The sequence below is a fragment of the Octopus bimaculoides genome, chromosome 18 (assembly GCF_046866305.1).
Source record: "Octopus bimaculoides isolate indiv1 chromosome 18, ASM4686630v1, whole genome shotgun sequence".
Taxonomy (NCBI): Eukaryota; Metazoa; Mollusca; class Cephalopoda; order Octopoda; family Octopodidae; genus Octopus; species Octopus bimaculoides.
Window position 1 is genome coordinate 17,035,359 of NC_142945.1, and position 16,516 is coordinate 17,051,874.

Genomic DNA, 16,516 nt, shown 5'->3' on the forward strand with positions numbered 1-16,516 from the left:
AATTCAAAACTACCAGAAGATCAGAGAATACACTTATTCTAAGTGTCACAGCCAAGGCCATCTTTAATATAACTTTCATTTTCTCACTTTTCTAATTATCAAAAATAATCTTTACTAATTTTTTTAACAGTAAAATAACTGTCTTTTTGAGTAATAAATAATCCATCTAGTGCTACTTTCTTGATCCATTTTCTGCATTATAGTCTATAATAATTCCACACTAATTCTTGTCTTTATTCCATTTAATATTCTTGTTTTTTTACTTTCTTCCAATCCTGTGTTTATTCATTAAACAATGCTTCTGTATCTCTCAGTTACTTGGCCATAATTCATGTCATACCACAATATATTACTACAATAATTATTGCTTCCTAGCTTACCTTGGTCTGCTGTTTTCCCATTTCTTTAGTTTCTTTTTATTCTTTTTCTCTTTATGCTTTAATGCAATCATCTTAATACTATTTTACTTAGCAGTCTTTATTCTTATAAACACTATTATATTAGCTATTTGTTAATTACCATGACATTTGTTATGTATATGTATATATATATATATATATATATATATATATATATATATATATATATATATATATATATATATATGTTTGTTTGTTTTATAATTAAGAACATGGACATATATCTATGAGTTTCGGGTGTAATCATGATGTTCCAGTGATCTGATGAGCTAGCAGTCTTTATTTGCATTCATTTAAATATACAATTGTATAATGCAAGCATACTTATTAATGCAAACATGTGTGCATAACTTCTTTCATACAAAAATTAATACTATGTGAATGAGGTTGTGAAACAGCTGTAACCCTATGGAAATCATGTGGTTTAAATAAATATATATTCACCTTGCATACCTCCTGGCTTTATGATTTTGTGTATCTGTATATATATATGTGTGTATATATATATATATATATATATATATATATATATGTATACACACACATACATACATAAATATGTATGTACATATCACTATTTTGTATTTTTGATATTTTGTGATTGAAAGAGCAGGTGGGGTGTAATTTTATAAGGAATATTTTCCGCATTTGTAACAATAAAATGTGTCGTAAAATTTTGAAATATTCTCTTATTTTATTATTTTCAGTGTATATTCTATGACAATTAATGAAAATAATCTCTTTTTCTTATTTGAAAATTCTTCTTCACTTATTTTCTGATTACTTTGTATCAACAGCACATGACATTCATCATTGTTTAATGTCCGCTTTCCATGCCAGCATGGGTTGGACAGTTTGACATGGAGCTGGCCAGACTCCAATTGTCTGTTGTGGCATGGTTTCTATGGGTTGATGACCGTTGTAATGTCAACCACTTAACAGAGTGTGGTGGGTGCTATTTATGCAGCACCGGCATGTGTGCTTTTATGCAGCACCGGCATGTGTGTGCTTATGCAGCACCAGCATGGGTGCATTTACGCAACACTAGTACAATATACATACATACATACATATATATATATATATATATATATATATGATGGGCTTCTTTCAGTTTCTGTCTACCAAATCCGCTGACAAGGCTTGGTTGGTCCAAGGCTATAGTAGAAGACACTTGCCCAAGGTGCCACACAGTGGGACTGAACTCTGAACCATGTGGTTGGGAAGCAAGCTTCCTACCATGCAGCCACCCCTGCACTATATATATATATAAAATCTCTAAAAAATGTTATCTCAAGATAAATATTGCTGTTTAACTGGCTTTCAACAATTTATCTGTTTTAAGTATGATACACAAGTTACATGTATATGTCATAAGTTTATATTTTAGTTGAAATTAACCTTATTTCATTTATTTTAATTTTTATTTTATGAATCCTCACTTCATATGTTATGCTTTCAATAATATATTTCTCATAGTATATATTCTAAAATTTAATATTTTTTCGTCAGAATTAACTTAATTGTATCCAATTTGAAGTCACACATTAAGAAGAGCATGTTTTTATATAATCCTTGTTTTATGCTTTAAAGCAAAGAAAAATTTCCCTTTCAAATTTCTCATATAGAAACTAATGCACACAATATAAGATAATTAAAAGTTAAGGAAATGCCACAACATTACAACTGATATATGCAAGTCACCTATCTTTGAGAGCTACTTTGCTATGACTTTGTCACATCACACTGTCATTGTGAAGGTACACTATACTGGTTTCTTTCTTGTTGCCTTCTACAGGTAGATGTGAAGTTTAAAATTTGCAATGAAAATAAATGTGATGTGTGCTCATCATGCTTGTCCTTTTAAGGAGAACAAGGACAATACTGTAAGAGCAAGAAAATAAGGTGTGACTGGGAGTCAAAGACTGAATTGCTGCTGGTGCTACTTGTTGGAAGCATACCCTTCTTCCATGATACATTTTGAGTAATAATTGAAAAAAGCTGTGATTCCTCATTAAAAACTGAAACGAATATCCTCTCTAGGCATTTTGAATAGATGACTGTGTGTCTGTGTGTTTCTAGACTAATATCTTCGATTCCATGTTAGATTATATTATATGATCTTATACAATAAACAAATGGTGGTGAGCTGGCAGAATTGTTAGCATGCCAGAGAAAATGCTTAGCAGTATTTCTTCCATCTTTACATTCTGAGTTCAAATTCCACCAAAGTAAATTTCATTTTTCATCCTTTTGGGCCGAGCACTGAAATTGATGTAATCAACTAGCCCCAACCACCCCAAATTCCAGGCTTTGTGCTTATAGCAGAAAGAATTGCTGTTGCTGTTATTAAGGCGGTGAAGTGGCAGAATCATTAGCATGCTGGGCAAAATGCTTAGCAGCATTTCATCCATCTTTACATTCTGAGTTCAAATTCCGTTGAGGCCGACTTTGCCTTTCATCCTTTCGAGGTTGATAAAAAAAGTGCCTGCTGAGTACTGGGGCTGATGTAATTGACCATCTCCCTCCTGCAAATTTCAGGTCTTGTGCCTATAGTAGAAAGGATTATTATTATTATTATTATTATTATTATTATTATTATCATCATTATTATTATTATTATGTTAATGTAAGTTCTTTATTTTTTTTTCTTCAAACTTTCAGTTAAACAGTTATTTTTCTCTTCAGCTTGGCATTATCTGCACAAATCGATGTGAAAATGCCAGAAAACTTAAAAAGAATTTCTCTTCTTTTTTTATCTAGATTTGATATTTTCTTCTGTCTTTGATTAAAGAATATGAATCGGATTACATTAATATACTTGCTTTCTGTGCCTTTCAGGATCTAGGATTGGTCCAGGAAAAAGAGTATGCTTTGGTGCTGCATCGACATTCTCGAACATCTGGCGGCAATAATGACAACACAGGGGGACAGAACAACGATGAATACAACGTTGGCGTCGTTGTGAAGTTGGACACCTTGGGTGGTAGTGGAAGCAGCAGTACTGGGAGCAGTACAGGGGCAGTGGGACAGAATTCCAGCAAAGACAACACTGTACTTCAACTGGAGTTCTTCCTTGTCCTCACCAGCAAATGTGAGCTGCTGCCCACACAGAGTTTTGTGCAGAAGCTGGGCGGGGCTCTTCGTGCTACCAGTGCATCAACGTCGCCGGGTGTTGAAGAAGAATTTGATCAGGTCTATGTGCCAGTTAAACAGCATATTGGCGTCAGGTCTGAAACTACCAATAAGACACGTGGCCTTTCTCCATTCCATCGTTTGGTTACACGAGAAGTAGATGCAGCCAAGTAAGTAGAGTAAAGTTTCTGTTCCTATCAACTAAAAAAAAAGACATCCAGTTCAATGCTAAAAGAAAGCTTCCACAAATGCATGCAAAACATTCAGTATTTCAAGGTCTTGAATTCAATATCTTAAAGACTGTCAAAAAATCCTTTCTCTTTTTAATCAACAAGCATGGCTGTGAGATTAAGAAGCTGCTTCCCAGCCTCATGGTTTCAGACTTGGTCCCACTGTGTGGTGTGGCATCTTGGGCAAGTGTCTCCTACTAGAACCTTGGTTTGACCATAGCTTTATGAGTATATTTGCTAGATGGAAGCTGAAAGATACCTATCGCACACGCACGTGTGTGCATGCATCTGTGTTTCCTTGCCTTCATGCTGTACAATAGTTGTAAATGTGTGTTATAGTCATTTTTGATCCTCTGTGAAAACGTATCCAGACATAGGGAAAATATTATCTAAAAGGTATTGAGTACTATTTCTATCATCTTTATTACCAATAGTCACTGTCATTAACCCTTTAGCATTCATATTGCTCTGTGAAATGCGATGCTTATTTATTCACATTATTTTGAATTAGTCATGCATTATTTCATAGCTTTCAGATTTTGCTGATGTGATTCTTTATTTTTGGATTGGCATTGTAGGGTAGGTGTGAGAGGCCAGACCTAGCCAGTCTGAACATAAAATAGGTAAAATATTTTAGCCAATTATGACCAGTTTAAATGCTAAAGAGTTAAACTTGGTATTGTCTCTTTTGTTATCAACTTGATGGTCTTCATAATCTTTATTGTCTTTTTTATGACATCCCCATAGCTTAGCAGTTCAGCCAAAGAGACTAACAGAATAGGTACCACTGTTAAAGTACTGGGGTTGATCTCTCGATTCAAACCCTTCATAGCAGTGCCCTGGCATGGCCACAGTTCAATGGCTGAAACAAATAAAAAATGAAAGAGAGCATAGTAATGAATGAAGCATATTTGCAAGTTTATTTTCAGATATATACCATTAAGATTTTCATGTTGGGTTCTCAATGCTTTACTGTACTACGAGAGTATGTCTGTAGATTTCTAACCAACATTGTATGTTTTGACAGATGTAAATATCTTATCTATATATGTATATCATGTACCAGAAACATTGTAAACACAGTGATTTATTAAATTTCCTGAAGTAGGTGCTGGTGTGACCATGTGGTAAGAAGCTTGCTTCCCAACCACGTGATTTTGGCTCGGTCCCACTGCATGGTACTTTGGCCTAGCATCTTCTGTTATGGCCTCAGGATAACCAATGCCTTGTGAGTGGATTTGACTGACAGAAACTGAAACAAGCCTGTCGTGTGGGCTTGTGTCTTTCTGTCTGCGTTTGTACTCCACCAACACTTGATAACCAGTGTTGGTGTGTTTACATCCCTGTAACTTAGCGGTTCAGTGCAAGAGACCAATAGAATAAGTACCAGACTTGAAAAAGAAAAAAAAAGTACTGGGGTTGACTCATTCAGCTAAAAATTCTTCAAGGTGGTACCCCAGCATAGCCACAGTCTAATGACTGAAACAAGTGAATGACAAAAGATGAAGTAATTCCAGAAGAGATTCTTTTTTTTTTTTTGTTTATTTCACAGGAGAAAGATAGAAAGGACAGTTATGTCATGCATGGCCAAATGCCGCCGAGACATATTGTGGGAACGGCTATTAAAGGGAGGACAAGAAGAAGATGGGAAGAAGAAGAAGAAATCTGAAGGAGACGAAGGAGTAAGTGGACATTTTTTTCATTTTTCTTATTCATTGATTTTGTGATATCTGCAACAGCTGCCATTTCTTGGTCATTATAGTATGAGAAGCAGAGAGTAACAGTAGTGTTTCACAGAAGGCGATAAGTCGATTACCTCGACTCCAGTGATCATCAGATACTTATTTTATTGACCCCAAAAAGACCAAAGGTAATGTCGACCCTGGCAGAATTTGAACACGGAGCATAAAGACAGACAAGATGTAGTTAACCATTTTGCCTGGTGTGCTAACAATTCTACCACCTTGCCGCCTATATTAGGTTAATATTAGATCATCTTAGGCAATGTTACATTGGCACAATAACTATATTAACTTTTTTTGGCATATCTCAAGGTAAATAGATACTAATGAACATCATCACTAATTAATGTCCGTTTTCCTTGCTGGCATGAGTTGAAATGATGTAACAGAACAACAGGGCTGCATTGTGCTCCAGTGTCAGTTTTGGCTTGGTTTCTACAACTGGATGCCCTTCCTGATGTCAACCACACTACAGTGTGCACTAGGTGTTCTTTTTGTGCCACCAGCACTAATGAGGTTGTCAAGTAGCTTGCAAGACTGGAAAAGAAAAAAAAAACGAAGAAGCAAAAGGAAAAAGCCTCCTCAGCTAGGTGGCGGCGGTGGTTGTTGTCGTTTATGAGAAGTGGTTTTATGCCAAGTATTAGGGGGTTAAAGTATGATAGAGGGATAAGTACAGGTGTCTTTGCTATAGAAAAGATACATAACTACTCTGCATTATATAAGGGTGGATGGGAATAACTAGGAAGGAGATATGATAGTAGTGGTGGGGTGCCAGAGCAAACCCTCAAGCAAAAAGAGAGAATATGGGCCCCAAAATAAAAAATATTTATTAAACCAAAACTGGAAACAAATTTCTTGTTTGTATATTTAGTAAATATATGTTATCAATAACAGTAATACTGTTACACTATCCGTTAATTATAGATGTCACATTATCTTAATTAACAATGGCAAAAGTATGTACCCGGCATTACTTGTTAAGTGACACTCCAGTTAGTAGAGTGTAACCAAAGGAGATAAACCCAGTAAGCTCAGCTATCGTTCTTTCAAAGATAGACAAACTCAGAGAGACAGGGGGACTCTGCCATTTATATTACCTAAGTACCTCTCTCTCTTTCTCTGTAGATTTTGGACTATCCAAAACTATTTAACACCAGCCATCATCATCATCATTATTATCACTATTGTTCATACCGTAATGGCAAACCTTTTTTTAGCCTGGCATAAAAAATGTTTATTTCTTTAATAGTTCTGTTATTGCAATGTCACTTACATATGTATACAAGTGTTTTAGTTTGAAGTAAATACTAGTCTATTTAGTTGTAAATAAATATCAGATTCTGTGAGAAGGAATAAACAAAATTGAATTTTAAAAGAAGACAACAGTTATTTTAAAGATATATTTATATCACCTATTTATCAGATTGTGTAAATTATAAGCAAATTTCTGTGTATGTATTTTATAAGACCACAAAGAAATTTCACTCATCTTTCTATTTTGACCAAGCTTTTGTCTTTCAAACGGTTTTAATTTTCATTTTCTACCATTTCTTTCAGCTTCTTCGTCTTACATATTCTGAATTTGAAGAACTGATGTGCATGGTTGAGTCTTCATCCTTAAGTGAACTGGATGAACGACTTTTACATTTCACTAACATGGGTCGTAACTGGTTCAATACATTACTTACTTACCTTCCCAGTCGATATGGTGACCAGTTTCGACATTTCGTCAACGCTGATGGCAAAATACAATGTGCAGTATGTAGGATTTTTGAAATATTCTCAAATTTTATTATCATGAACCACGTGGTTCAGTATTTTATGTACTTGTTAGTATACCTACAACTAAGTTGGGGTGGTCACAACTTAAAAATTGGAGATGAATACATAAATAATACGAAGGGGTGCTGAAAAGTTCCAGGCTTTAAGGGTATCGCAAAAGGCCTGGCTGGAGGCCCAACCTTCTGGTTTCTTTTACAGGGCTTCAAAAAACTGAAGGACTGCTGCAATAAGTATGTAAATCTGAGAGAGGAATATGTTAAATAAAATCATAATTAACTGATCCTTCTGTATATTTTTTTACCTAAAGCCAGGAACTTTTTAGCACCCCCTCACACATCAGCGTGTGTGTGTGTGTGTGTGTGTGTGTGTGTGTGCAGTATTTATGTATGTAGGTTACTGTATGTTCTTGAGTACAATGTGATCTTTATTATAATGCACACACCCCCACACACACAAACACACATGCACAGTGTGACCCCACTGCACGCAATGCAACCACCCCACTAAAAGTCTCTTGTATATTTTATCCTTTTTTTTTTTTACACACTGCTATAATACATCTCTCTCCCACCACCACCACCACCAATTAGATCGCAATGTTTTGTTATTATATTTTTCTTCATTACTGTATTTGATGGCATAAAAAAAGTGCAGGCATATTAGACAGCCCCAATTTCAGGTGTGGATAATTAGTTTAAAAACAGACAAACTTTTTTAGCACATTAAAGCATGTAATATTTAAAGTGATCTTGCAGGAGGAGGAATTTCAACCATGTTTCGTGGTCTGCTACCACAACAGCTCCTTTATAGGATCCAGTTAGCTCAAGACATCATCAGGAGGAACCACGTCCGGTTTCGGCCCCTACTCCTCTACCGTTTTGATGTGGCGGGGCCCCCTCTTTCGGAGGTGTCTTCAGCTCTGGTGTTGGGTGCATGTCTTCTTTCTTCTATTCCCTGGCCTCTTCGATGCAGCATCAACAAGTGTCAGCGTCCGACTGACTGTCTTGTCAAATTCTCCTTTTTATACCTGCTGCTAGGCTCCAGCAGGCTGCCCCAGCAAGTATTACAACTTCATGTATAGGATTTGGGGTGATCTGTTGGGATATTTTTTAAAGAAAAGTGTCTTATAACTGTATCATAATATAATTCTTTTATATTTGTTATTAGGTCATTGTCAGTCCAGACTACTCAGATACATGTATCCAGTTAACTGTAAACAGTGCTGTGGTGAGAGCTGTGAGTTCAACATTAACTATTTCATTTCACATCCTTCAAAATTCATGCCTATCTCTCTTGTCTTCATTTTCTTATAGCTGGTTTATTTATTATTACATAGACCTCACTAGTGCTGGTACCATGAAAAAAGCACTCAGTACACTCTGTAAAGTGGTTGGTATTAGGAATGGCATTCAGCTATAGAAGCCATGCCAAAGCAAACATTGGAGCTCAGTGCATTCCTCAGCTTGGTTGATTCCTGTCAAACCATCCAAACCATGTGAGCATGGACGAGGGATATTAAAATATAATAATAATGTTGGCATAGAGCAAGACAGTTAGGATACACAATTCAATCTGTGTATTTGCAGTGTTGGTTCCTACAACTATAAGATCTTTCATTACTCTAGGTGGAAAAATTGCAGTACCAAATAATAATTCAAATCAAGATCATCCAAAACTGACTCAATGGTTCTTATAGGTTTTTACACTCTAAAGTTATGGTTTGATGTAGTGCACATCAACATTACTAGTTTTGGCATGATTACACAAAATTTTTTTTGCATAATTACATACATCATCATTTAGCATCTGTATTCCATTCAAGCCTGGGTTGGACTTGCTGGCCTCCAGTTGCTATGGTTTAGGGATTTGCTCTGGTGTATTTACGGTGTTAAGAAGTTATCAATAAACTGTTAACGTTAATTTTTATTATAGAAAAATAGCAAAAAATCAGTTTTTGCTCTAAAAACACCTTTAAAAGGTGTCAAAACTATAAAATCCATTAACTTCAAATCAAATGAAGTTAACGGAAGTTAATTAGTCTGATAATGATTTCCAAAGTTAATTTAAAAAAGTTAAATTGTTAACAAAAATGTTAACTTTGTTAATTAACAATTAATGGCTTGGTGCCCAAGTTTGAATTTCACCCTTTCTCAAACATGTAGGTATTAGTTGGTGATATTTTTGTGTACTGTTACCTTTCATTTTCAGTTCAAATTATTTATTTAATTTATTTATATATCTATTTTTTGTTTTTATATTATTTAGGATTTGAGTCTTTTGAATCGAGAACCAAGACCAGTTGGTCCTTCACAATCTCAAGAAGATGAACAACATCAAGAAGCTGTGCAGAATCTTGTTGAAAGTTTTATCGGTGCTTGCTGTTTTCATCTCTGGAGCAGCATGCTGTAATATGCAGAAATATATTTTTTTTTTAAATATTTTTTTCCGGCAGGAACAGTATGCACTGAAATGCAATGGTCTATTCATCAGAGCAGTATGTACTGACATACACTACTATATTGATCAGAGCAGTATGTACTGACATACACTAATATATTGATCATAGTAGTTTGTACTGATATAGGCTAGTCTATTGATCACAGCTGTATGCTTATTTATTGATCAGAGCAGTATGTATTCGCATATGCTAATATATTGACCACTGCAGTATATACTGACATGTTAACATATTAATCACTGCAGTATTTACTGATATACACTACTATATGGATCACAGCACTATGTACTGACATACACTAGTATATAATCACAGCTGTATGCATTGATGTATACCAATACAGTGATCTGAGCAGTATGTACTGACATATAGTAATATATTGACAACTGCAGTATATACTGACATACACTAATATATTGACTGTTGCAGTATACACTGACATACACTTATTTATTGATCACATCACTATGTACTGACATACAGCAATAAATTAGTCATAGCAGTATGTATTAGCATAAGGTAGTGTATATTGATCACAGGTGTATACATTGACATACACTAATCTATTGATCAGAACAGTTTGTACTGACATATGCTTGTGTGTTCATCAGAGCAGTATGTACTAACATATACTAATACATTGATTAGAGCAGTATGTACTGATGCACACTAATATATTGATCATAGCTGGTATGTACCAACATATACTGGTCTATTCATCAGAGTAGCATCTAGTGACTAATTAAATGTACTGGCCAAGATCAAAAGTATTATAAAAGATATACATTGTTCAGCTGACTAGAACAATAGTTGACAAATGACATGGCACTGGTATGTTTGATCAGAGCAATAAACAAATTATAATAAATACAAACAAAACACCACGACCTGCCCAAGTCTGGCTGAATGTTGGGGATTTCATGCCAGTCTGCAAGAATGTCCTTATCCAACATTCATGTTTCAGCAGCACCATAATTCAAATTTGAACCAAATGGATTTTCATGTTAAATAAATATTTTTTTTATTGAGAAACAATAAAAAAAAAAATTGTTTTTTTACATAAAAAATCTCTGACTGTTTTTTCCATAAGCTCAACCATGTATTAAAACAATAATGTCAATGTTAACCTTCACATTTTGCTAAATTCACTATTTACACACTTTTTCTGCAACTACACTGTTTGCTATGCAGTCTGTGATTCTATTTCTCAGTGATGTTTTTTGTTTTTTTATTTAAATTACAACAAAATTGTTATCTATGTTTGGATGTATATATTATTATTATTATTTGAAAATAATTTGTATGCAAAATATCTTAATTTTTTATTTTTTGTTATTTTTCCTCAAATATTTAGATTTAAAAAAATTTTTCTTTCTTTAATTTAACGTTTTTTTTTTCTTTTTTTTTTTAAGTATTTATTTCTTGAAATCTTGAAATCTTTGAGATTATTTTGTTTTACATTGTGATAATTCTTTACCTTTAATTAAAAAAGAAACAAAAAAAGAAAAATGTAAAAAAAGTTATTTTTTAAATGTCTCTTAATTTTTAGTCTAATGTTCTGGACATAGTGACAGTGTTACTTACTGTAAGATTATGGAATGGTATCATGAATTTTAAATGAATTAGTCACAATTTTACAACTCTGAGTATTTGGTTATTTGTTTGGTAAAAAAAATTGCAACCAAATTATATTTGTAACAAACAACATAAAAGAAATTCTATTGGTGCCGCAAAACAACCTATTTGTATATACTTAGAATATTTTTCAGTAAACCTCAAATGTCTTCGCACATGTACAAAAGAACAATAAATAAAGCAGGCAGTTTGATATCAGCTTTTATGTTAAAAAACACACTGGCTGTATGTGGTGCTTAAAAGATCCAAAATTTGCTTAAGACAAAAGCTAGATAAATAATAGGAAAAAAAAAATTACCCTGTGTAGCAAAACAAGTATATTTAGTTCCCTCATCATTTTCTATCCTAATTAGTTACTCTTCTAATATTTTCTCAGGTGCTGTCACAAGACGATTTACATAAGCCTTGAAGAAAATACTTTGAAGAGAATTTTATATCCAAACTAAATCTCCTTTCACCTTTGTATTTGGTGTCAAAGCCAAATCCTGGCAAATAGTACCAAGATATCTCTCTCCTTCTGTTTTGCTTATTTTCGAGTAACATTTTTAAAATTAATATCGATCACTGTATAAACAATACTCAACGGTGAATAGCAGTATTGTTTTTATTGTCAAAATCTTTTATGTAAATTGCACAAATTGAATTTTGTTTCAAATGAAATAGAAAAACTATCAACAAAAAAAAAAAAACAAAAGAAAAGACCCTCCCACCTCCAAGATGTCCTAGATAAATTGATGGCTTTATTTTTGATTCTATTCAAAACATTGCATTAAATTGGTTTCCATGACATTAAGATATATGTGGTTCATCAATTTTTATTGCATGTATGGGTTTTAAGAACTATATTTATTTTAAATATCAAATATGCTATAATTTGGGCCATGTATAGATTTATCATGGTTTGATTGAACAGAATGCCAATCAAATTCTATAATTCTGGTGACTAGCTCTTGTAGTCTCAGAGAGACTGCTTCAATGATATTTAAAGATCATTGTTTTTCATTGCAGATGTTTTGGCCCATAGGCTTAAACATGATGTCTGTTGGTGAAATTGTAAAATATTTTGATCTTTAGTCCCTAAATCTATATGTTCTGAAGTTTCTGAAAGCAAATCATTTTTGTTTCAATAACTAAAACAAGCCATCAACTCTTTCATACTCGGACATTCTCATTTCATGCAATTTTTGATACTTGAATGTTTTGCATTCAATTTTTGATACCTCAGTGAAATATTTATTTTAATTATTTAATGTAATTTTTTTTTTTTTTTGTTTATTACTTTTCTGTGTAATGATTTTTGTGAATATTCAAGTAAAAAAAGCTAAAATTTCATTGCTCCCTTTAATTATCTCCTTTTTATCTAATTTCCCTTCGACATATCACTGCATGATCATAATTATGTAAAAAAAATTTCTATAGCTTCATGATTTCATGTTATATGCCACTAAATTAGTTTTGGAGCTGTATATATGGCTCACAAATAATGGTTCAGTGTATGATAACATACAAAGATAATAAAAATATAAATAATCAACAAGTAAAACTGATAGATTCTGAATTACCTATTAGAAACGAGTTTTTTAAATATTAATAAATTATTTAGAAATAGAGAGAGAAAGAGAAAACATTTCTTATATTAAGGTCTCCCTTTCAAACATCTGTCATCTCATCATTAACATTTATTCAATCATCTTTGCATGTTTTCTTTATATTTACATTTCTATTTAGAACGTTTAATGAAACATGTTTTTTTAAGCTATTGTATTTCAATGCTGCGCCTTGCAATCCTCAGGGAGGAATATGGAGGTTCAGTCTTTGATCAATAGAAATAACCTTGGAAATGGTAGTTCTAAGACAGTCAGCTATATCAAATACCTATTTTCTTCATTATAGTGGTGTTTCTTACTGCTTCCTTTGGTACAAGTTGGAGCAATATTTCTATCTTTTTTATGTTGGCGATGACGACTTCAAAATCTTGGCCTGCAACCAATGTTGAGAACTTTTCAATGATAATCTGATTCATGACACTTGTGAGAAAATAGTAAAAATCTTTCAACAGTTTTCTTTTATTCCATAATGGTGGTTTCATTATCCATTCTGACATTTCTTCAGGAACTAGCATGATATAAATGAATAACTGCTGACCAATCAAATAATTACATTGCACAGCTACTGATTAAAGGGGGTCATAGTTTAATGTCTTCTAATTAGTACTGCTTTGCATATCTGGAAAAAAATATATAAATTCTTATCTCCTGTTTGCGTAGTTTGCCAAGCTGTGAATGGATACACTGGAAAGAGAGTTTGTGTAATTGATGGGTGTTTGATAAGACCACTGGAATAAAAGCAGGATAACATCAGAAGTTTTACTGAAAAACAAAAAAACAAATAAACTTGCCAAATATGTAAATGTTTTGTAGTAGTTTTGGGGGACAACAATTCACAAATATATTGGCCATGCCTGAACAAGTTTTTTTCTTTAATCATAATAATTTTCTGGCAGTTAAGTCAGTTAAGCATGATTGTTACAAATATTTTTCTAACAAAATATGGAAATAACCATTGGTAATGGATAATAGAGGCATTTTTAAAAGCTATAAATTAGATTTATGTTAAACCAAACGAAAGAAAGAAAGAAAAAGAATGGGGGTGCAAAAACAAGGCAAAATCTATCAATAATGCCAACTCTAAAAAGATCAGTTCCTCTTCTTTATATTCCTATTTTTGAAATGACATTATCCAAGCACTTGCTTAACAGATGATTAATACGCTGACTATCGTTCTGGCTTTAGCCTCCTCTGTTACATGGAGTATCTAAGTAATTTCAATATGAAGAATGCACTAATTGTTTTAATATTAACTGCTAAAGGATGGTTTAAAAAATTCAAGTTTGCAAATATTTTCTGTAAAAAAAAACAAAAAAAAACCAAACCCATCTTTTTAACAAACTGTAAATATCCACTTTCATATGAAAGTGTGACAAAGATGTTGGCTGCCTTCATTGTTTTATTTGTCAGATTTGCTCTTTATTTTACCTCTTTACAACTAAAACTAGAGTATCACTGTTTCCTTCTAGAAATGAAGGCTTCCTTTTAAATAGTGATATTGTTTCAATAAGCTCAGTAGACAAAATATTTTCTATCATTCAATAGATACTTGGTTTCCCTTACTATTCTCTTAAATCATCTCTGCTGTTTCTCAAGCAAGTCTTACATTGTGAAAATATTTTCAGATTTTATTTACCACCCACACAAAACACTCAGTGCCTAGGTATATATCTACAAAACTCTGATATAATCCTTTGCTAAGTCTCCAAGCTTAATGGTGTTCCTTTTGCCTAAACTATCTTCATTATGCCAATTTAGAAGTATATAAGAAAAAAAACAAAAGTGATGTTTTGAAACAATGAATCTATGATTGTTCCAACAATCAACTCCATATGTGGCCTTCATCACCTATCTTTTATCTCTTTCCTTTAGCATAGCATAAACATTCAATTTCTTGAATGTCATGGAATAAATTCAGATTCAAAAGATTGGAATTTTTTTAGTTTTTACTCTCGGACTTTTTTTTAATAGTGAAGATATTGACTTGAGACTTCCCTATTTCATGTTTTCCATTGCAATAGTACCAGGTTTGAGGTCTAAGAATTTAATAATATTCTATTCTTACTTAGAAAATCCTTAATATTTTCATTGAACCAATTAAGCTTTATGAGAAGACTGCATATCAAAACGCACACTTGCTTTGCTTCTGTCCACACTTAGGAAAAGCTTCAGTCAGTCAAGTATTGACAGCTCCTTACCTTTCTATCAACTCTGCTTTTATTTCTCTCAATTATGAAATTTCTCTATGTTTAGTAAAGAATTGTTTGATTATCTTTCTCTTACCAAAAATTGAATGCTTAATGCATTCTTCATAATACATTGTATAAATGTTTATCAAATAACCAGCTCTACTACAATTTCACTCACTACAGGAGGGCAACTTGTGTACTTCAGCTGTTTGTTCCAAGGTTTTGTGTCTACTAATCTCAATATTCTCACTGTAACTTCACAAGGACTACATCAAATTTATATGAGTAATAAATAAAGGAGGGAGATTTGTGCAGTACCAATCTTCCTCTCTTATGAAACTATTCATTCATTTAAAACCTCAATAACCAAGGATGTCTGCTGACAGATTCTGCCCCAAATGTATTTTATTGAGACATGCTCTATCAGTTCCAGAATAGTAGTTTATTCTAATGCATTACTTGAAGTTTGCTAAAGTCCTACTATTTTAAAAATTACTTTTGTTTAACCCTTTAGTGTTCGCATTATTCTGCCAAAATTAATGCTTTTTCATCTACATTGTTTTGAACTAATCATACATTATCTTGTAGCTATGAGATTTTGATGAGGTAGCTGTTAATTTTTAAAACAATATTGTAGGGTTGATGTGAGAGACCAGATCTGGCCAGTTTGAACATAAAACAGGCAGAATACTTTTGGCCGGATATGGCCGGTTTAAATGCTAAAGGGTTAAACCTTTCTCCAGAACAGGGATAAAGAATTTTTTGAGTACCAGGGGCAAATTTTCAATGGTTTAAGGACCCGTAGGCACACATCTCTGAGGCTGAGTCAAATAACAGATCTTTTATTTTGTAAATTCATAGGCATGAAACTTAGATAAAATTACTGCTTTGATTTTAAGGAGTAAACCTTTTTCTGTTATGAGGTTTTATAAAGACTGTTTCAGGAGGCAATTTCAGATTTGAATAGAAGTGGAATTTTGCTTGTGGGCAAGAAGTACCCACCCCTACTTTCCCGTAACAAAGAAATGCCTGTTTTCAGTGGGTCACTTGTTGAAATATGGAATTGTGTATAGCTTAATGTCTTGAATTTTATCATTTGTTAAAAATGGAAGCAACTTTGTACAGTGTTGCTGTCTTAAATTGTTATGTTCCAGTTGTATCAGGGATTCAAAAGTGTTGTTCTCATCATAGTTTCACACAAATTTGACAAACAACGAAACTGCTAAGAAATGGTTCTATTCTGTTTGTTTTGTTTTTAATATCTACTTTCGAAATATCTTTGTGGTTTTTCTCCTTTAAGAAATATATTGTGACTATAG

General features: G+C 33.1%; 1 protein-coding gene across 4 annotated transcripts in view; it reads left to right on the forward strand.

Annotated features, from left to right (window-relative positions):
- The window catches only part of LOC106873556 (KICSTOR complex protein SZT2), a 188,185-nt gene extending 175,452 nt beyond the window's left edge, over positions 1-12,733 (forward strand). For all 4 annotated transcript variants that reach the window (XM_089365841.1, XM_089365843.1, XM_089365842.1 and 1 more), the window contains 5 exons: positions 3,261-3,724; positions 5,337-5,466; positions 7,084-7,284; positions 8,476-8,544; positions 9,574-12,733. In XM_089365841.1, the coding sequence (XP_089221967.1) occupies positions 3,261-3,724; positions 5,337-5,466; positions 7,084-7,284; positions 8,476-8,544; positions 9,574-9,717 (1,008 nt within the window). In that variant the 3' untranslated portion in view covers positions 9,718-12,733. The remainder of the gene's footprint in view (positions 1-3,260; positions 3,725-5,336; positions 5,467-7,083; positions 7,285-8,475; positions 8,545-9,573) is intronic.
- The last annotated feature ends 3,783 nt before the right edge of the window (positions 12,734-16,516 follow it).